We start from the raw sequence: 15,061 nt of genomic DNA on the forward strand, positions 1-15,061 counted from the left end.
GAACAAGGTCAAGTAAAAACTTGGGTGGCAGCTGAGTGGGGAAGTTTGACCAAAGAAAAAAGACCAACCAGGGCCGGGAGCTTTAAAAGCCACTGACCCTACTCACTGTTACATGCCCCAGGGCAATGTGCCTAACAGCTTAGTCAGACAAGCTGGATTCAAACCAATATTTTGTTTTCTTTTTACTGTAAGTGATAAGTATCCACCTCAAACAGAAACACAAAACTCAGCTGGATCTACTTCCTCTGTAGATTCAAGTTTTTTTGGGGAAGGGTCCCCCTTGACTCTGGTGACAGGCACTGAAGAGGAAGGTCCTTTAGAAAATGTAATCCAAACCTGATTTTCTGAAAAGTTTTTTTCGCCTCTGTTAAAAATTTTCCATGCCTGGAGAATTTTGGCAGGAGGAAAATATTGCCCAGTGAGATGAATTATAATTCTGAGCTGCTACATTTGCCACTAGATAAAGGCCCAAACAAGAAGTAGGGCAGCCACTAAAACAGCTGATATTATTTGGACTGGAGCTAAACTCAACTACTGGCTCAGTGGGATCCAGTATTTCTGGCTTTCACATATGATACTCAAGGAGTTTGTTCTCTTCCTAGTAATTCCAATTTCTTCCACTCCTGGAGGTAACACATCATCAAAATGGCACATGCTGGACAACAAGCAAACACTCTTTGTATGGCACTGATCAGGATTTCTCTAATTACTGTCCTCAGGTTGACTTTTATTTTTTTCCCCCAAATGACACAAATTAGGCTTACTATTAGAAGAGAGACATAAGGCTGATTAACTTTTTAAACTATGGATATCCTATACCTGGAGATCTCTTTCCCTACACTTTCTCTGATTCTTTCTTAACCTCATCACCACAGATGCAACTGACTTTAGAGAAATCCAACATATAGAAATATAAATGCATATACTACTGTTAGTGGATGTGATATTGTGATTTATAATAAATATAAATTTGGTCTTCATCCAGTTCCTGGCACAGAGCTCCTAAAGTCACTAGAACTTCTTTTTTTGTCCTTTTTTTTTTAGGGCTGCACCCATGGCATATGGAGGTTCCCAGGCCAGGGGTCTAATCGGAGCTACAGCTGCTGGCCTGCGCCACAGCCATAGCAACACGGGATCCGAGCCGCGTCTGCAACCTACACCACAGCTCACGGCAACGCCGGATCCTTAACCCACTGAGCAAGGCCAGGGACTGAACCCGCAACCTCATGGTTTCTAGTCAGATTTGTTTCCAATTCACCACGAGAGGAACTCCCTGGAACTTATTATTATTATTTTTTTGATTATTTTTAAATTTATTTTTTCTTTTTTAGGGCCACAGATGTGGCATATGGAAGTTACTTCCCAGGCTAGGGGTCGAATCTGAGCTGCAGCTGCCATGCTAGGCCACAGCCACAGAAATGTGGAGATCCAAGCTACATGTGCAACCCATGCCGCAGCATGCGGCAACGCTGAATCCTTGACCCACTGAGCAAGGCCAGGGATCATACCCACGTCCTCATGGATACTAGTCAGGTTCTTAATCTGCTGAGCCACAATGGGGACTTCCCCATTAGAATTTCTTAAGTGATGGGAACAGTGAAGGTGTCTTTTGTGATATTAATGATTTGACTCTAGGAAAGCACCTAAGGCTGGAGGGCTGGTTGGTTGCCAGAGCAATCAACCATGTCACTAGAGAAATATCTGTGGAGAGGAGAGGGCTGGAGGTTACACGGATTGCCAATTATTTAATTAATCATGCCAATGTAACAAAGCCTCCATTAAACCCCAAAAAAGACAGGGTTCAGAGTGCTTCCAGATTTGCAAACACATGGAGATTTGGGGAGAGGTACACTCAGAGAGGGCACAGAAGCTCCATGCCCCTTCCCACATACCTTGCCCTAGGCATCTCTTCCATCTGGCTGTTACTGAGTTATATTCTTTCATTATAAGCCAGTAATCCAGTGAGTAAATGTTTTTCTGAGTTCTGTGGGCTGCCCTAGCCAATTAAATAAACCCAAGTAAGGGGTCATTGGAACCTCCTATCTATAGACAATGTGGACTTTGTGACTGGCATTTAAAGTGGGGAGTGCCAGGCAGTCCTAGAAACAGCCCTTAACCTGTGGAATCTAATACTACCAGACAGTGTCAGAATTGAGTTGAATTGTAGGATACCCTTCTAGGGATGAGAACTGCTTGGATGTATGGGGGAAAAAGCCTTACACTGGTACTGGGTACAGAAAATTAGCAGGTTATTTCAAAATCAGAGTATTACACTCATCCCTAAGTGAACACTTTTTTGATGATTCCTTGTTTCTATACACATCCTCTGAGTTAAATTTCTGGTCTTTTTAGTGTGAACACAATCAAGAAGCAGACTGGTATTTAAGGACTGGTATTTCATATATGTAACACAGTAACTCTTGTTATCACAATAGTGAGAGTGAATTTATATAGCATTCCCCTCATAACATCACCAGAGAGCAGAGAGAAAAGATGTCATTGTCGGTTAGTTCATGCTGCACAGCATCTGAAGAAACCTCTGAACATCTCTTAGCTGACTATCAAAACTCTAATCGAAAAGTCACATGAAGACTTTAGGATATTTGCGTACCTTATTATTTTTCCAACAAAAATTTGCTGAACATCTACTCTATGTATAAGGTATTCTGCTAAGTGCCAGAAAAATGGTCTATGAAAGAGAAAGAAAAGTGACTATAGCACAGCGCAATACTTTCTTTCACTATTACAGAACTGTTGGAGAAATGGGGATGAGGTAGTCAGCCTTTTAGAACAAAACAAAGGCAAAGAAACCAAGAAAGGAATGGCATATGCGGAACTTTACCTGCATGCTTATTGCGTCTGTGGCTGATTCTTGGTGTGGATGAGCCATTTCCCCGTGGTAGAAAAAGGGCAGCACCTTTGACAGTTAGAAAACTCTCACTGATGCTATAAAGAAAAAGTACAAATAAATTAGTTAAAATAAAAGAGGAAGATGGAGATCCCTTCGGGGATTATTTTCTCTTCCCTCTTAAGTTTCAACCTCATGGGATGACATAAAAATTAAATCAAGGAGTTCCTGTCATGGCGCAGTGGTTAACGAATCCGACTAGGAACCATGAGGTTGCGGGTTCGGTCCCTGCCCTTGCTCAGTGGGTTAAGGATCCGGCGTTGCCGTGACCTGTGGTGTAGGTTGCAGACGCGGCTCGGATCCTGTGTTGCTGTGGCTCTGGCGAAGGCCAGCAGCTGTAGCTCCGATTCAACCCCTAGCCTGGGAACCTCCATATGCCGCGGGAGTGGCCCAAGAAATAGCAACAACAACAACAACAACAACAACAAAAGACAAAAGACAAAAAAAAAATTAAATCAAAAGATATTCTGATAAACAAGGTCCTACTTAATAGCATTGGAAACAATATTCAATATCCTGTAATAAACCATAATAAAGAAGAATATGAAAAGGAATATGTATATATATGTACACCTGGATCACTTTGTTGTACACCAGAAACTAATACAACATTGTAAATCAACTATATTTCAATTAAAAAAAAAGAGATTCTGGTTACTCACACAGTTTGGTCTACTTTAGATAATTTTTCTGAAACAAAACTTATACCCTTCTATATACATCACAAGGCAGCAGTTAAGAGTGAAGGCTCTGGAACCAGACTGCCTGGGTTTGAATCCTGGCTCTGCCATTTCTTACCTGAGTAAATTTTCAGGGGCCTAAATTTCTTTTCTTTTCTTTTGTTGTTGTTGTTGTCTTTTTAGGGTCGCACCCACAACATATGGAGGTTCCCAGGCTAGGGGTTAAATCGGAGCTGTAGCCAAAGCCGGCCTACACCATAGCCACAGCAACGCCAGATCCAAGCCGAGTCTGTGACCTACACCACAGCTCATGGCAATGCTGGATCCTTAACGCACTGAGCGAGGCCAGGGATTGAACCTGCATCCTCATGGATGCTATTCAGGTTTGTTTCCGCTGAGCCAGGAAAGGAACTCCTAAATTTCTTTATCTATATAGCAGGGATTAGTAAATGAGATTGTTGTGAGGAGTCAATATGAATAAGAAGCTTTTTAGAGTGGTTCTCTTAATAAATATTAGTTTAACAACTAACAGATCTATGGTTATCAATAACTAATAGACCTATGCTAATCAATAATGTTTTAATCAGATGTGAAATATTACAACACTTAGCTACTAACACATACGAAGTTTGCAAAACAGGTTTATATTTAAAACACACACACATCACACTGAAATATTACTCAGAATTTTACTTTCACAAACTTGCATTTCCATATGCACTGAAAAGGAGCAGAATGCAGGAAGTGTGTTTCACCCAAGGAGTGTGCCCTCCACGTGGAGTTACTTCCCTGGTCTTATACCCCCTCCTTTTGTTTCCTATGACCTGGTTTCCTCTACATTTCAGGCCCCTTCTCAGGGCCTCTGTGCTCTTTGTTTTCTACCTGGGACACTTCTCTCCTGGCCTGTCGCTATTTAAGTCACAGCTCCAGTGCCAACACCTTTCCCTCCATCCTAGTCATACTCCATCCTGTTGTTCTGTTTTGTTTCCTTCAGGATATTTATCATAAACTAAAGTTATGCTTATCCACCTGTATATTTGATTGTGATCATCTCTCTGTAACAGGATATAAGCTCCATGAAGAGCAAGACTTTACTTTGCTCAGTACTGTATCTTCAACACTGGAAATAGTGCCAAGCATATATTAGGCTCTGGATAGATAGTTGACGGATAAATGAATTCATCCCAGGGTTCTCCACCCCCCACCGCACACACTATTTTATGTGACCCATCACTGAAACAGGAATTGTCATTTAGGAGAAGAAAATAGAATTTCTTTAATCTCACAGGTAAAAAATAATTATTATAGAACTCAAAATATGTGGTAGATTACTGGACTAAAAATATAAATGTTTGACAATAAATTGGCAAACGAAATTAAATCATCTCTAGTATGTTGTTAGTCTTTGACCCAATTTTATCCTTTAATCACATGGCAAAAAGCTGATAAACTTTGGAGGTAACTTGCCAAAGAGACTGTAAGACACCACAGAGGCCATTTAAAAATTTGCATGCTGGCCGGGAGGGACTGCCTTGTTTTGTTTTGGTCTTTAAATAAAGCACTGTGCCCTTGTGGTCTGTTGCACAAGTCCTGTCTCTTGTTACGTTCAGTTCATGGTATGCACATGTCACCCTGCTGTGGGACACTCTGTTTCACCCACATTACGGGAAAAACCTAAAACAAAATGTCTGAGTGACAGGATGAGTGGGGTACACCACAGACAGGAAATGAAATTCACACTTCTGCCAACACAGCAACTGTCTGCTCTACTAAACGAAAATATTTTCAAAATAAAGGCTAGTCCACCTATCAGCAGGCAAGTTATAGCTGTGGGCATTTTAGTTTCCAGTAAACAGAGTAGTCTACGTCTACTAAAGTCTATTTGTTGAGAGCTTACTTCAGTCATTCCTTTTGTGAGACAAAGGTAGTTGCTCTTTGGCAAACACATGAACTTCCTGGTTTTGAGAGTTCTATAATATTGTTCTTAGATACACTTGCTGCTTATGCTTTACAGCATTATCTAAGTGTGTTCTTTAAAATGTATGTAAGTGCTTTCACAAGGGGAGGGTCGAGGTGGAGGGCAAGGGTCCTTGGTTAACTAAGAGGTACCTAGAAAATTCCCAATTATAAAAAGACAGACTAGGAGTCAAAGTCACATATGGTATAGGGGAAAAGAAGTCATTCTATTTGAATCATTTATACAAATATCCATAAATTTTGTGACAGAACAAAATGCACAGTGGAACCAGCTAGGCCTGGAGACTGCCTGACAAGGTTCTGTCTAGGCCCCCTGAAAGCCATGGCAGACACACTCTGGATGGTACGATCAATCCTCTTTATTCTGTGGCCCCAGATTATGACTCCTCAATCATCACATAAGTGGCATAAACTGCTGGTCACAAGGGGACCAGGAATGAAAGTGCAGCTAATTACAAAAATCCCTTTTTATCATTGAAAAAAAGTCAAAACTCTATAAATCCTATCAAAGATGGGATGGCAGCACAGTGGTGTGGAAGTGAAAAAATAAAATTTGCCACCACTAGAGTTTAGGCAGATGAAGTTCAACTTGAAAATTAAATATGGAAAAAAAAATTAAATGTGGGAATTCCTTGGTGGCAAAGCAGATCAAGAATCCTGCTTTGTCACTGCTCTGGCGTGGGTTTGATCCCTGGCCCAGGACCATCCACATGCTATGGGTGTGGCCAAAAAGGGTAAAAAAAAGAAAATTATATGTAAATTTAATCACCTGTACTTCAGTGTATGGTAAAGGCTTAGTATATCTTGCCAGAATGGCAAGAGATTCATTTACATAAATATCAAGTCTTTCTGAAGCAGCTGCCTGGAGAGTCAAGCATCACAGAGTTGGCTTCTAATTTAAAACCTAGAGGTAGGTGAAAACTTTTACAAGTTTTCTGAACTGACCAGTTCTCTAGAGTCTAGCCCAGGAAGAGGTCTGTTCCAGTAAATTTTATGGAGACATCTATATTTGATTACAGATGCCAAGTTAAACACCAACACAAACCCCAAAAGAATTAAGAACTCCTATATTAAGTAAAACACAAGATAAAGAACACTTTCTGAATGTAAAAATGGAGATTAATTAGTTGCTTGATAAGAAAGTGACACAGGGAGTTCCTGTTGTGGCTCAGAGGGTTAAGAACTCAGCAATGTGTCCATGAGGATGCAGGTTTGATCCCTGGCCTTGTTCAGTTGGTTAAGGATCTGGCGTTGCCACAAGCTGCCGTTGTAGGCCGCAGGTGCAGTTCTGATGAAGTTCCTAGCCCAGAAACTTCCATATGCCTCAAGCGTAGCCGTAAAAAGAAAAAAAAAGTGACACAGGATCATCTTTCTAACACAGTGACAGTGAAGTTCTCCAGTTTTTATCAGAATACAACTGAGGAATATCTACTCTCCTCTTGCCAGAAAATCATTTGTTCAACAAACAGAAAGTCATCCCTAATTGGTTGTCTGAAATGAGCTAATAGTAGTTAACGTAAGTAGATGCCCAGCTGCCAGCAAGGCACTGAGCTAAGCACTTTACATTATTCCATTTAACCTTTACAACAATCCTACAGAGTAGGTACTATTTTTTTACCCCCAATTTACATGGAAGAGACTGAGGGGCTCAGAGATGGTAAATTATCAGCCTGAGATCATACAGTTAGCTAGCAATCTTAGGAGCAAGGATTCAAACAGGTCTGACTTGAAAGTTCCTGCTCTGAACCCTCTATTATGCTGTTCTAGTTCTATGATATAGTTTATGCAAGATGAAATGCAGTGTCTTCTCTATAGAACATAATTTAAAAGTAGATACAGGAGTAGAAACATTAAAAAAGAGTTCTCTTGTGGCACAGTGGGTTAAGGATCTGGTGTTGTCACTGCACAGCTTGGGTCACTGCTGAGGTGCAGGTTTGATTTCTGGCCCTAGAACTTTTGTATGCTGTGAGTGCAGCAGAAAAACAAATAAAGTAGATACGAGAGTGAAAGAAAACGACAGAAATCCATTCAGATCTCAACTTTTTTCATTTCTTTTGTTCCCCCTCATTAAGGCCATGAACAGGCTTTACTGAGGAGAATGAAGAACATCTGGCTGAGAGATGAATCCAAATGGGCTGGACGGTAGAGAAAAGAAACTGGGAATGATGGTAATATTGTAGTCTCAAAAACAGAGGAAAGAGGACTCTGCTTTAAGTAATTTGGGGAGGCTCTCTGGCCAATCCTTCCTAATCAAAAGCATTTTCCAAAGTATGAAATTTGTTAACTGGCAGTTTCTTCTCAGGCAAAGTATAGAGGAAAAGGTCAACAAAGGGAAGAAAATACTTAACTATTCTGAGGTTAGCATAATCTATGAGGAATGTGGCTAGGGTGATCATCCATGACCAACAGCAAGGCCAAGGAGTCAAAACAAAGGAACAACACACCTGGCCAAACGGCTACATGTTAGTTTGAGAGGCATTCTTCATTTTATTCAAAGCACACAAGAAGAAACCAATCATTTACTATGGCAAATCAAGTTTCAGAAAGTGGGTATAATACTTTTACTTCAAGATTAAAATGAAGAAAGCAGATTTTTATGTTTATAATGTTTGTCATGCCAAACTCTTGAGTGTGCCACTTCCACTTGAAGCCAAAATTCACAGGTAAATTATTGTGTAATATTGACCGCACAAATTTTAATTGTACAAAGTGAGCTAGCTGGCATTTATGTAAAATTCATATGCACATAATCTGAACTGTTATATTTTTATCTTGAAGAATATTCATCTTTGGAAAACTTTCAAATACATTCCACCCTCCTAACAACACCCCCCTTTCCTGATAAGTTTTTTCTGCTTAGTTGTTTCATTTTAGATTCAAGATACTAAGGCAGCCCTCTGTCAATCCCACTAGTTGGAATGGAATTCATGTCCCCACTGAGTGTGACCACATCACACAGAAAGGTAATTTCATAATAAAAAGCTTCAAATATCAGGCCAGTGGCCAAAGGACCACAGAGCTATCAATACTGGTGCCTACTGAAAAAGTATGGCTAAATAAAAAAACAAAACAAAATATAATGGGAAAAAACAGACAAACAGGAAGGACAAAGTTGCTGTGCCCTGATGGATGAAACATGGCTACAAAAGTCAAAAGCACACTTCCAGGTAGTGAGAAAAGTTTGATTCTGTAATCCTAAAGGAATTTAGATTACAATGGGAAAAAAATCCAAACCTAAACATTCCATATACTGTTCTCTGTAATTAAACATTCTCCAACCCTATCCTCTGCACACATGGCCATATGTTCAAGTGACTATGTTAGAATGGAAATGAATACCTGGAACCCTCTTCCCCAGGGCATAAACTCCCAGACATGTGCCTATGAAAAGAGGCAGCTGGATTATTTCTTTTTCTCTTTTTTCTTGGCTGCACCTGTCGCATGCAGAAGTTCCTGGGCTAGGAACTGAACCTGAGCCAGAGCACTGATTCAAACCACAGCAGTGAAAATGCTGGATCCTTTAACAGCTAGGCCATGAGGGAACTCCCTAAAGAGACGATTATTTCTCTCTTTATCAGCAGACAAGCAGAGGCTGGGGTTTATTAGTAAACCAATTATTGGCAAAGTGGAGAAGAACCTAAGGCTCCAGTTCTTCCTCATTAACTACAACCATCACACCATTTTAGTTCCAGCTGATCTTCCACTTCAATCTCTGCTGCACAATGCCCAGCGCAACCACCTTCAGATGCATCGACTTCCCCCGCCTTTCCTACTTTCCTACAATCTAAGAACTAAAAAAAAAGGTCTGTTTGTTCAAGGCTGAGGGACAAATTCCATTAGGACTAATCTTCCTGGTCCTTTCCCTATAGACCATAAACTGGAGGGCAAAGATCCCCAGAATATTACTTTTATTCATTTTGAATATTCATCTACTGATAAGATCTTCTAACTGTTCTTTTTCTGACTCAAACATGTGCATCTTAGCAATGTTCACATAGGGAGTTTCTGTTGTGCTTAGAGGTAACAAACCGACCATTATCCAAGAGGATGTGGGTTTATCCCTGGCCTTGCTGAGTGGGTTAAGGATCTGGCGTGGCTGTGGCCTGGGCCAGCAGCTGCAGCTCCAATTCAACCCCTAGCCCGGGAACCTCCATAGGTCACAGGTGAGACCATTAAAAGGAAAAATCAGATAAAAACACAATCTAGCATCAATGATTTTACCAATGACCATACAATTCAACCTTCCAATTTCTACAGATTGGGACACACCTGGGTTCATAGCTGTGGTTTCTGGCTGTCTAGCAGTAGAGCTCTCCTTCCTAAATTCCCCTAGTCTCCTTTTAGGGAATCCTAGTGTGCCTGGTCAGGGGGGCCCTCCAACTGTGGAACTGCAAAGGGCCTTGCAGGAGCTGGCATATGGTTTAGCCCAGGCAAGCTGGAATACTCCCCTGAATCTCAGGCAAGTGACCCAAGGGAGGAGGGATCGTGGGGTGATGGTCATACTTACTATGGGGAGAGTGGCAAGGTACAGACCAGTCTGCTCCTGCTCCCAGGCTTTCCTTGAATACCCTTGGTTCCTGCCTGTTCTCTAAGTTTGGTCTTCTACCCTCTCATCTATTAGGTAAGCTCTGACATCCTTCTAACAAATATTTTGCTTAAGACAGAATTCATTTCTGAGCTTGCAACAGAGAATCTGATACATCAATAGAAGTTCAGAGAACAAAATGACTTGCCCAGTCACAGAGCTGGGCAGTAGTGGAGCACTGACTAAAGCCCATGTCATCTGAAACCCAGGGTGGCACTTTAACCCTTTATCCTAATTTGGAGGTTACCACAACAGGACATATTTGCTTTATTTTTCAGGTATCCTAAAGACAAAGCTCAGGTCTGAGAAAAGAAAGATTTAGACATACTTCCATGAGGCACATACTTTCATGATACTTCTTACAGTTGCTTCTTTGTTCTTTTTCCTTTAGTATGCTTGCTGGATATTAAACATTGCTTTAAAAAAATATCAAAAACTAGGTGCCAAAAACAAGAAGGAAGTCCATGAGGCCTAGGCAGGAGGGCAAGAGAGCCTACCTGGGAAAAGAAGTGGATGACTGCCTAGCCCTTGGCTCCTCTGAAGTCTTCTCTCAGACCTATGGTATTTTTTTCTAGATAGTGTCTGTGCACATACCCACTTGACTTTCTTTCAGGGATTTAAAGTGTTTAGCTTTTTGTTTGGGTTTTAAAAGTACTACCAAATAGTGACAGGTCAGAGATAGAGAGCCCTCAGCGAGAGTCTGGGTCATGGCTCCAACTGGTAGTAAGAGGGCCTGATGCAGTACATTTTGTGAGAGCAGCACAGATGTTAAATCATTCTAATTTTGAATACCCTTGAGAAAAGCACCCACATGCCCAGTTCCTCCAAGTAGCCGCCACTGCCGGACTTACACTGAGCAGTCTAGCCCTCAAAGACTTCTGAGTCTGAACTGAGATTCAGAGACCAAACCTCCTCATGACACCACTGTCACGTTCTAACTGCTGTTCCTTTGCAACCCTAGCAAATCCCAGCCTCCAGCAGCCATTCCCCAATATTCCACCACCCCACCCAGAACAAAACAAAGCTAGGTGCCTATGAAAGGATTTGGTTTCAGGTACTTCCCCACACACCTGCCCCTAGCCCTCCTGATGACTGACAGGACCTGGGAGTCGTGTTTTTAAGAAGGTACTCCTCCAAGAAGGGGAGAAACCACCTCACCTCAGAGGAGCCACTTCCTTTACAGGCTGAATTCAAAGAGCCTCTCAGTCCTGTGGCCCCAAACTCTGGACTTAAATGCTTTTCTTTCAAAAAGGTAAAACTTAAAAGCTGTCTGGGGCAAAAACTAAATGACCCAAACTGTTCTTTCTCAGTATTTAAAATGCTGAATGTACTGATCACCAAGAGACATGACCAGAATTACTTAAAGAGTTGGTAGGAATAAACAAAACAAAAGGAGATTAACCCAGAAAGACTGTTCAGCATCTGAAATATCATTTCATTTGCATGATTCAACAAATGCCTTTCCAGGTATTTAAAATACACCTGCAGAAGGAATGAAAATTGGGTTTTTAAGGTGGCCAAAACGTGAACCTGTGCTTCCACACCATTTCTTTCTCACCTTTATGCAGAGCCCCTTGTGAGGCTCAGGGCATCTTCTATTCTTTGTTGCTGTCGCCTTCTGACATCCCTGTCACTATCTTTAATTTACTCTTTATCTGACTCAGTCTTCTCTTCACCCTAATTCCTACTAAATCTTAAAAGAGATTCCACTGTCCATACAGATGAACACCCAACAGCTTTGTCCCCAAATTTCTCTTCCTTCTTTTTTTTTTTTTTTTGGTCTTTTGAGGGCCGCACATACAGCATATGGAAGTTCCCAGGCTAAGGGTCTAATCGGAGCTGTAGCTGCCGGCCTACAGCCAGAGCAACAGCAATGCCAGATCTGAGCCATGTCGGTGACCTACACCACAGCTCATGGCAACGCCAGATCCCCAACCTGCTGAGCGAACCCAGGGATGGAACCCGAAACCTCATGGTTCCTAATCGGATTCGTTCCCGCTGTACCACGATGGGAACTCCCAAATTTCTCTTCCTCTTGATCTTCAAGGACCTTCACCTGAACTCCATTTAGAATTCCAATTCCTAGAGTCCTTTTGGAAGGCATCAGATTTTGATGGACTTGATTTTAGACACCAAGACTCCCACTTTCTGATTACAATCCCTTCTCTTGTGACCCTCATGTGTTCACTCTCTCTTCAACCTGTTGGAAACTCTAATCCCTTGATTTCCTCAATTTTTTCCCCAAACCATCAAGCTTTTTTGGTTTTTCTTCCTTCCCTAATCAACCTAGTCCCATGTCCTATCTCTTAACTGGTTTCCCTATAATCTGTTGTCTTCGTTCCTGAGTTCCCTACATAATACTTACTACAGCTTAAAATTATAGTGTTAGTTGATGACTTACTATTATCTGTACGAGCAGCAAGATCCTTGAGCAGGAACCACTGCCTCGTTTAATGTTCTCTCTAGTGTCTAGCACAGTATTTGACACTAAGTGGACGTGCAATAGATATACATTGAATAAATGAAAAGAAAGGCAGCCCAATGCCTAAGGAGATTATAAAATCATGCCTCTGGATGCAGGTGCACATTCATGGTCTCAGTGATAGAGATGTCAGGGATGACAGTAACAACACTGAGTTAACTCAGAGGAGAAGCTAACACCTCCAGGCAGCCCCCACCCCATTCCCCTCCCTGCCTATTCCAAACCCTCCCCGCCCTCCTCAAATCCCATCACCAACTCCTGCCTCCTTTAACTCTCCACAGTTAACCTGGTTTTCTACCATATCAAGAAAATGGGGGCTAGCTGGTGGGATTTCTCCCAATTGCTCTTCCTCACCTGCAAACTTACCGCCTTTCTCCAGTCTGAGATAACAATGTATCCAGCCGTCAAAAGTCAACCCTTTCACCTGTGTCCTTGACCCCATTCCCTTGCTTCCCAGTTTTGATTAGTCACCTCTCTCTCTAGTGACTGCTTCTCCTCAGCCCAGAAACATGCTCAAGTCTGTTCTTTCACATCCTTAAAATAAAACCCTTACTTGATCTTATGTTCCCTTCTAAGTTCTCTTTATTACTGAAATTCTCTAAAAGGGAGTCTCTACTTGCTGTCTCCATTTTCTTCCCTCGCCAGTCATTTTTTCGACCCACTGCCATCTTTCTGCCCCACCTCTGCAACTCCTCCTTCTCCTAAGTTTGCCAGTGATTTCCCAAGTGACAGATCTAAAGGACAAAGATCCTTCAATCTTAGCTTAACACCATTTTCTGCTCTTCCTTTAGCAGCTGGAGCTTTGATATGCACGGCAAATCAATTTCTCCTTTTTGAGACTCGCCATTCTCAGCTTCTAAGACAATGAATCAAACTGGTACTTCTCTAAGCACCCAAGTTTGAGATCCTGTGCCAGATGTCCTACCATACCCTCCTCACTGCTCTTACACCAGACAGACTGACCGTTATAGTGCCTTGAAACTCATTTATAACTAACTGTACTGCAAATCAGAATTTCCAGCTTCTCTTGTAAGATTAGAAAATCTGAACACATATGTCCACATTCACACCTAGCAACCACTGGCCAGACCTGAGCAGTGGCTGCCCCTCTGCCAAGCTCTCAAACATGCTGTCGCCTAGCATTTCCTTGTCATCCCTCTTCTTGCTCAGTATAAACTCTCTGGATACCTTCATCCACTCGCATGGCCACCCTCTCCTCTAAGGGATGACTACTGACAAATAACAGATTACCCTAAAACTTAGAAGCCTAAAAAACAAACAAACAACAAACAAAAAACAAAAAAAAAAACCCCACATTTATTATCTCATACAGTTTCTTTGGGTTAGGAATCTAGAAACAGCCTTGCTGGGAGGTTCTGGTTCAGGGTCTCTTATGAGAATGCAGTCATCTGAAGCCCAGACTCAGGCTGGAGATCTGCTTCCAAAACTGCTCCCTTACATGGCTATTAATAGGAGGCCTTAGTTCTTTACCATGCAAATTTCTCTAATGGTCTATTTGAGTGACCCTATGACATGGCAGCTGTCTTTCTCCTGAGTAAGTGATCCCAGAGAGAGCAAGGGAGAAGTGCAGTGTTTCATGACTTAACCTTGAAGTCACATACCATAATTTCTGCAATATCTTATTAGTTACACAGGTCAGGCCTTTTTTTTTTTTTTTTTTGGTCTTTTTAGGGCTGCACCCGAGGCAAACGGAGGCTCCTGGGCGAGGGATAGAATCAGGGCTGTAGCTGCCAGCCACAGCCATGCCAGATCCAAGCCGCATCTGCAACCTACACCAAAGCTCACAGCAATGCCAGATCCTTAACCCACTGATTGAGGCCAGGGTCTGAATTGGGTCCTCATGGATACTAGTCAGATTTGTTTCCATTGAGCCATGATAGGAACTCCGGTTAGCTCTATTCAATGTAGGATAAAACTACACAGGGATGTATATACTAGGAGGCAAGAATCACTGGATAAGGGTACTGTTATGGAGGCCTGGCTGCCTCAACTCCCAAACTGGTTCTCCAGCTCAGATTTATTACCAGAGCCTCAGACCCATTCAATCAGCTGTCTACTGAATAGCTATTGTTTGTTGATGATGGCAACAACTTAATCATTATTTCACAATCTTTTGTCTGTGAATAACCTGGAATCTGGTACAATGGCATGTCCATCAAAATTTTTGGGGGGGAGTTGTTTGATGGTGGTGGAAGTAGTTAAGTGCCTGCTCTGAACACTACAAAGTAAAATTAAAGATGCTGTAATTATCATTTACCAAATAGCCACCCAGTGCCTGGCATGGTGCCTAGTGCTTTACAATCACAATCTTGCAATAACTCCCTGAACAGAAGTTATTCTTCCCATTTCACAGATGAAGAAACAAAGGTTTTGAGGGTAACTTGCCTAAGCTTACCAATTACACAATC

General features: G+C 41.8%; 1 protein-coding gene across 8 annotated transcripts in view; it reads right to left on the reverse strand.

Moving 5' to 3' along the window:
- SSH2 (slingshot protein phosphatase 2) overlaps positions 1 to 15,061 on the reverse strand; it is a 270,234-nt gene that overhangs the window by 69,001 nt on the left and 186,172 nt on the right. For all 8 annotated transcript variants that reach the window (XM_047756765.1, XM_047756764.1, XM_047756768.1 and 5 more), the window contains one exon: positions 2,843 to 2,946. In XM_047756765.1, the coding sequence (XP_047612721.1) occupies positions 2,843 to 2,946 (104 nt within the window). The remainder of the gene's footprint in view (positions 1 to 2,842; positions 2,947 to 15,061) is intronic.

Source organism: Phacochoerus africanus, chromosome 14 (genome assembly GCF_016906955.1).
Source record: "Phacochoerus africanus isolate WHEZ1 chromosome 14, ROS_Pafr_v1, whole genome shotgun sequence".
Taxonomy (NCBI): Eukaryota; Metazoa; Chordata; class Mammalia; order Artiodactyla; family Suidae; genus Phacochoerus; species Phacochoerus africanus.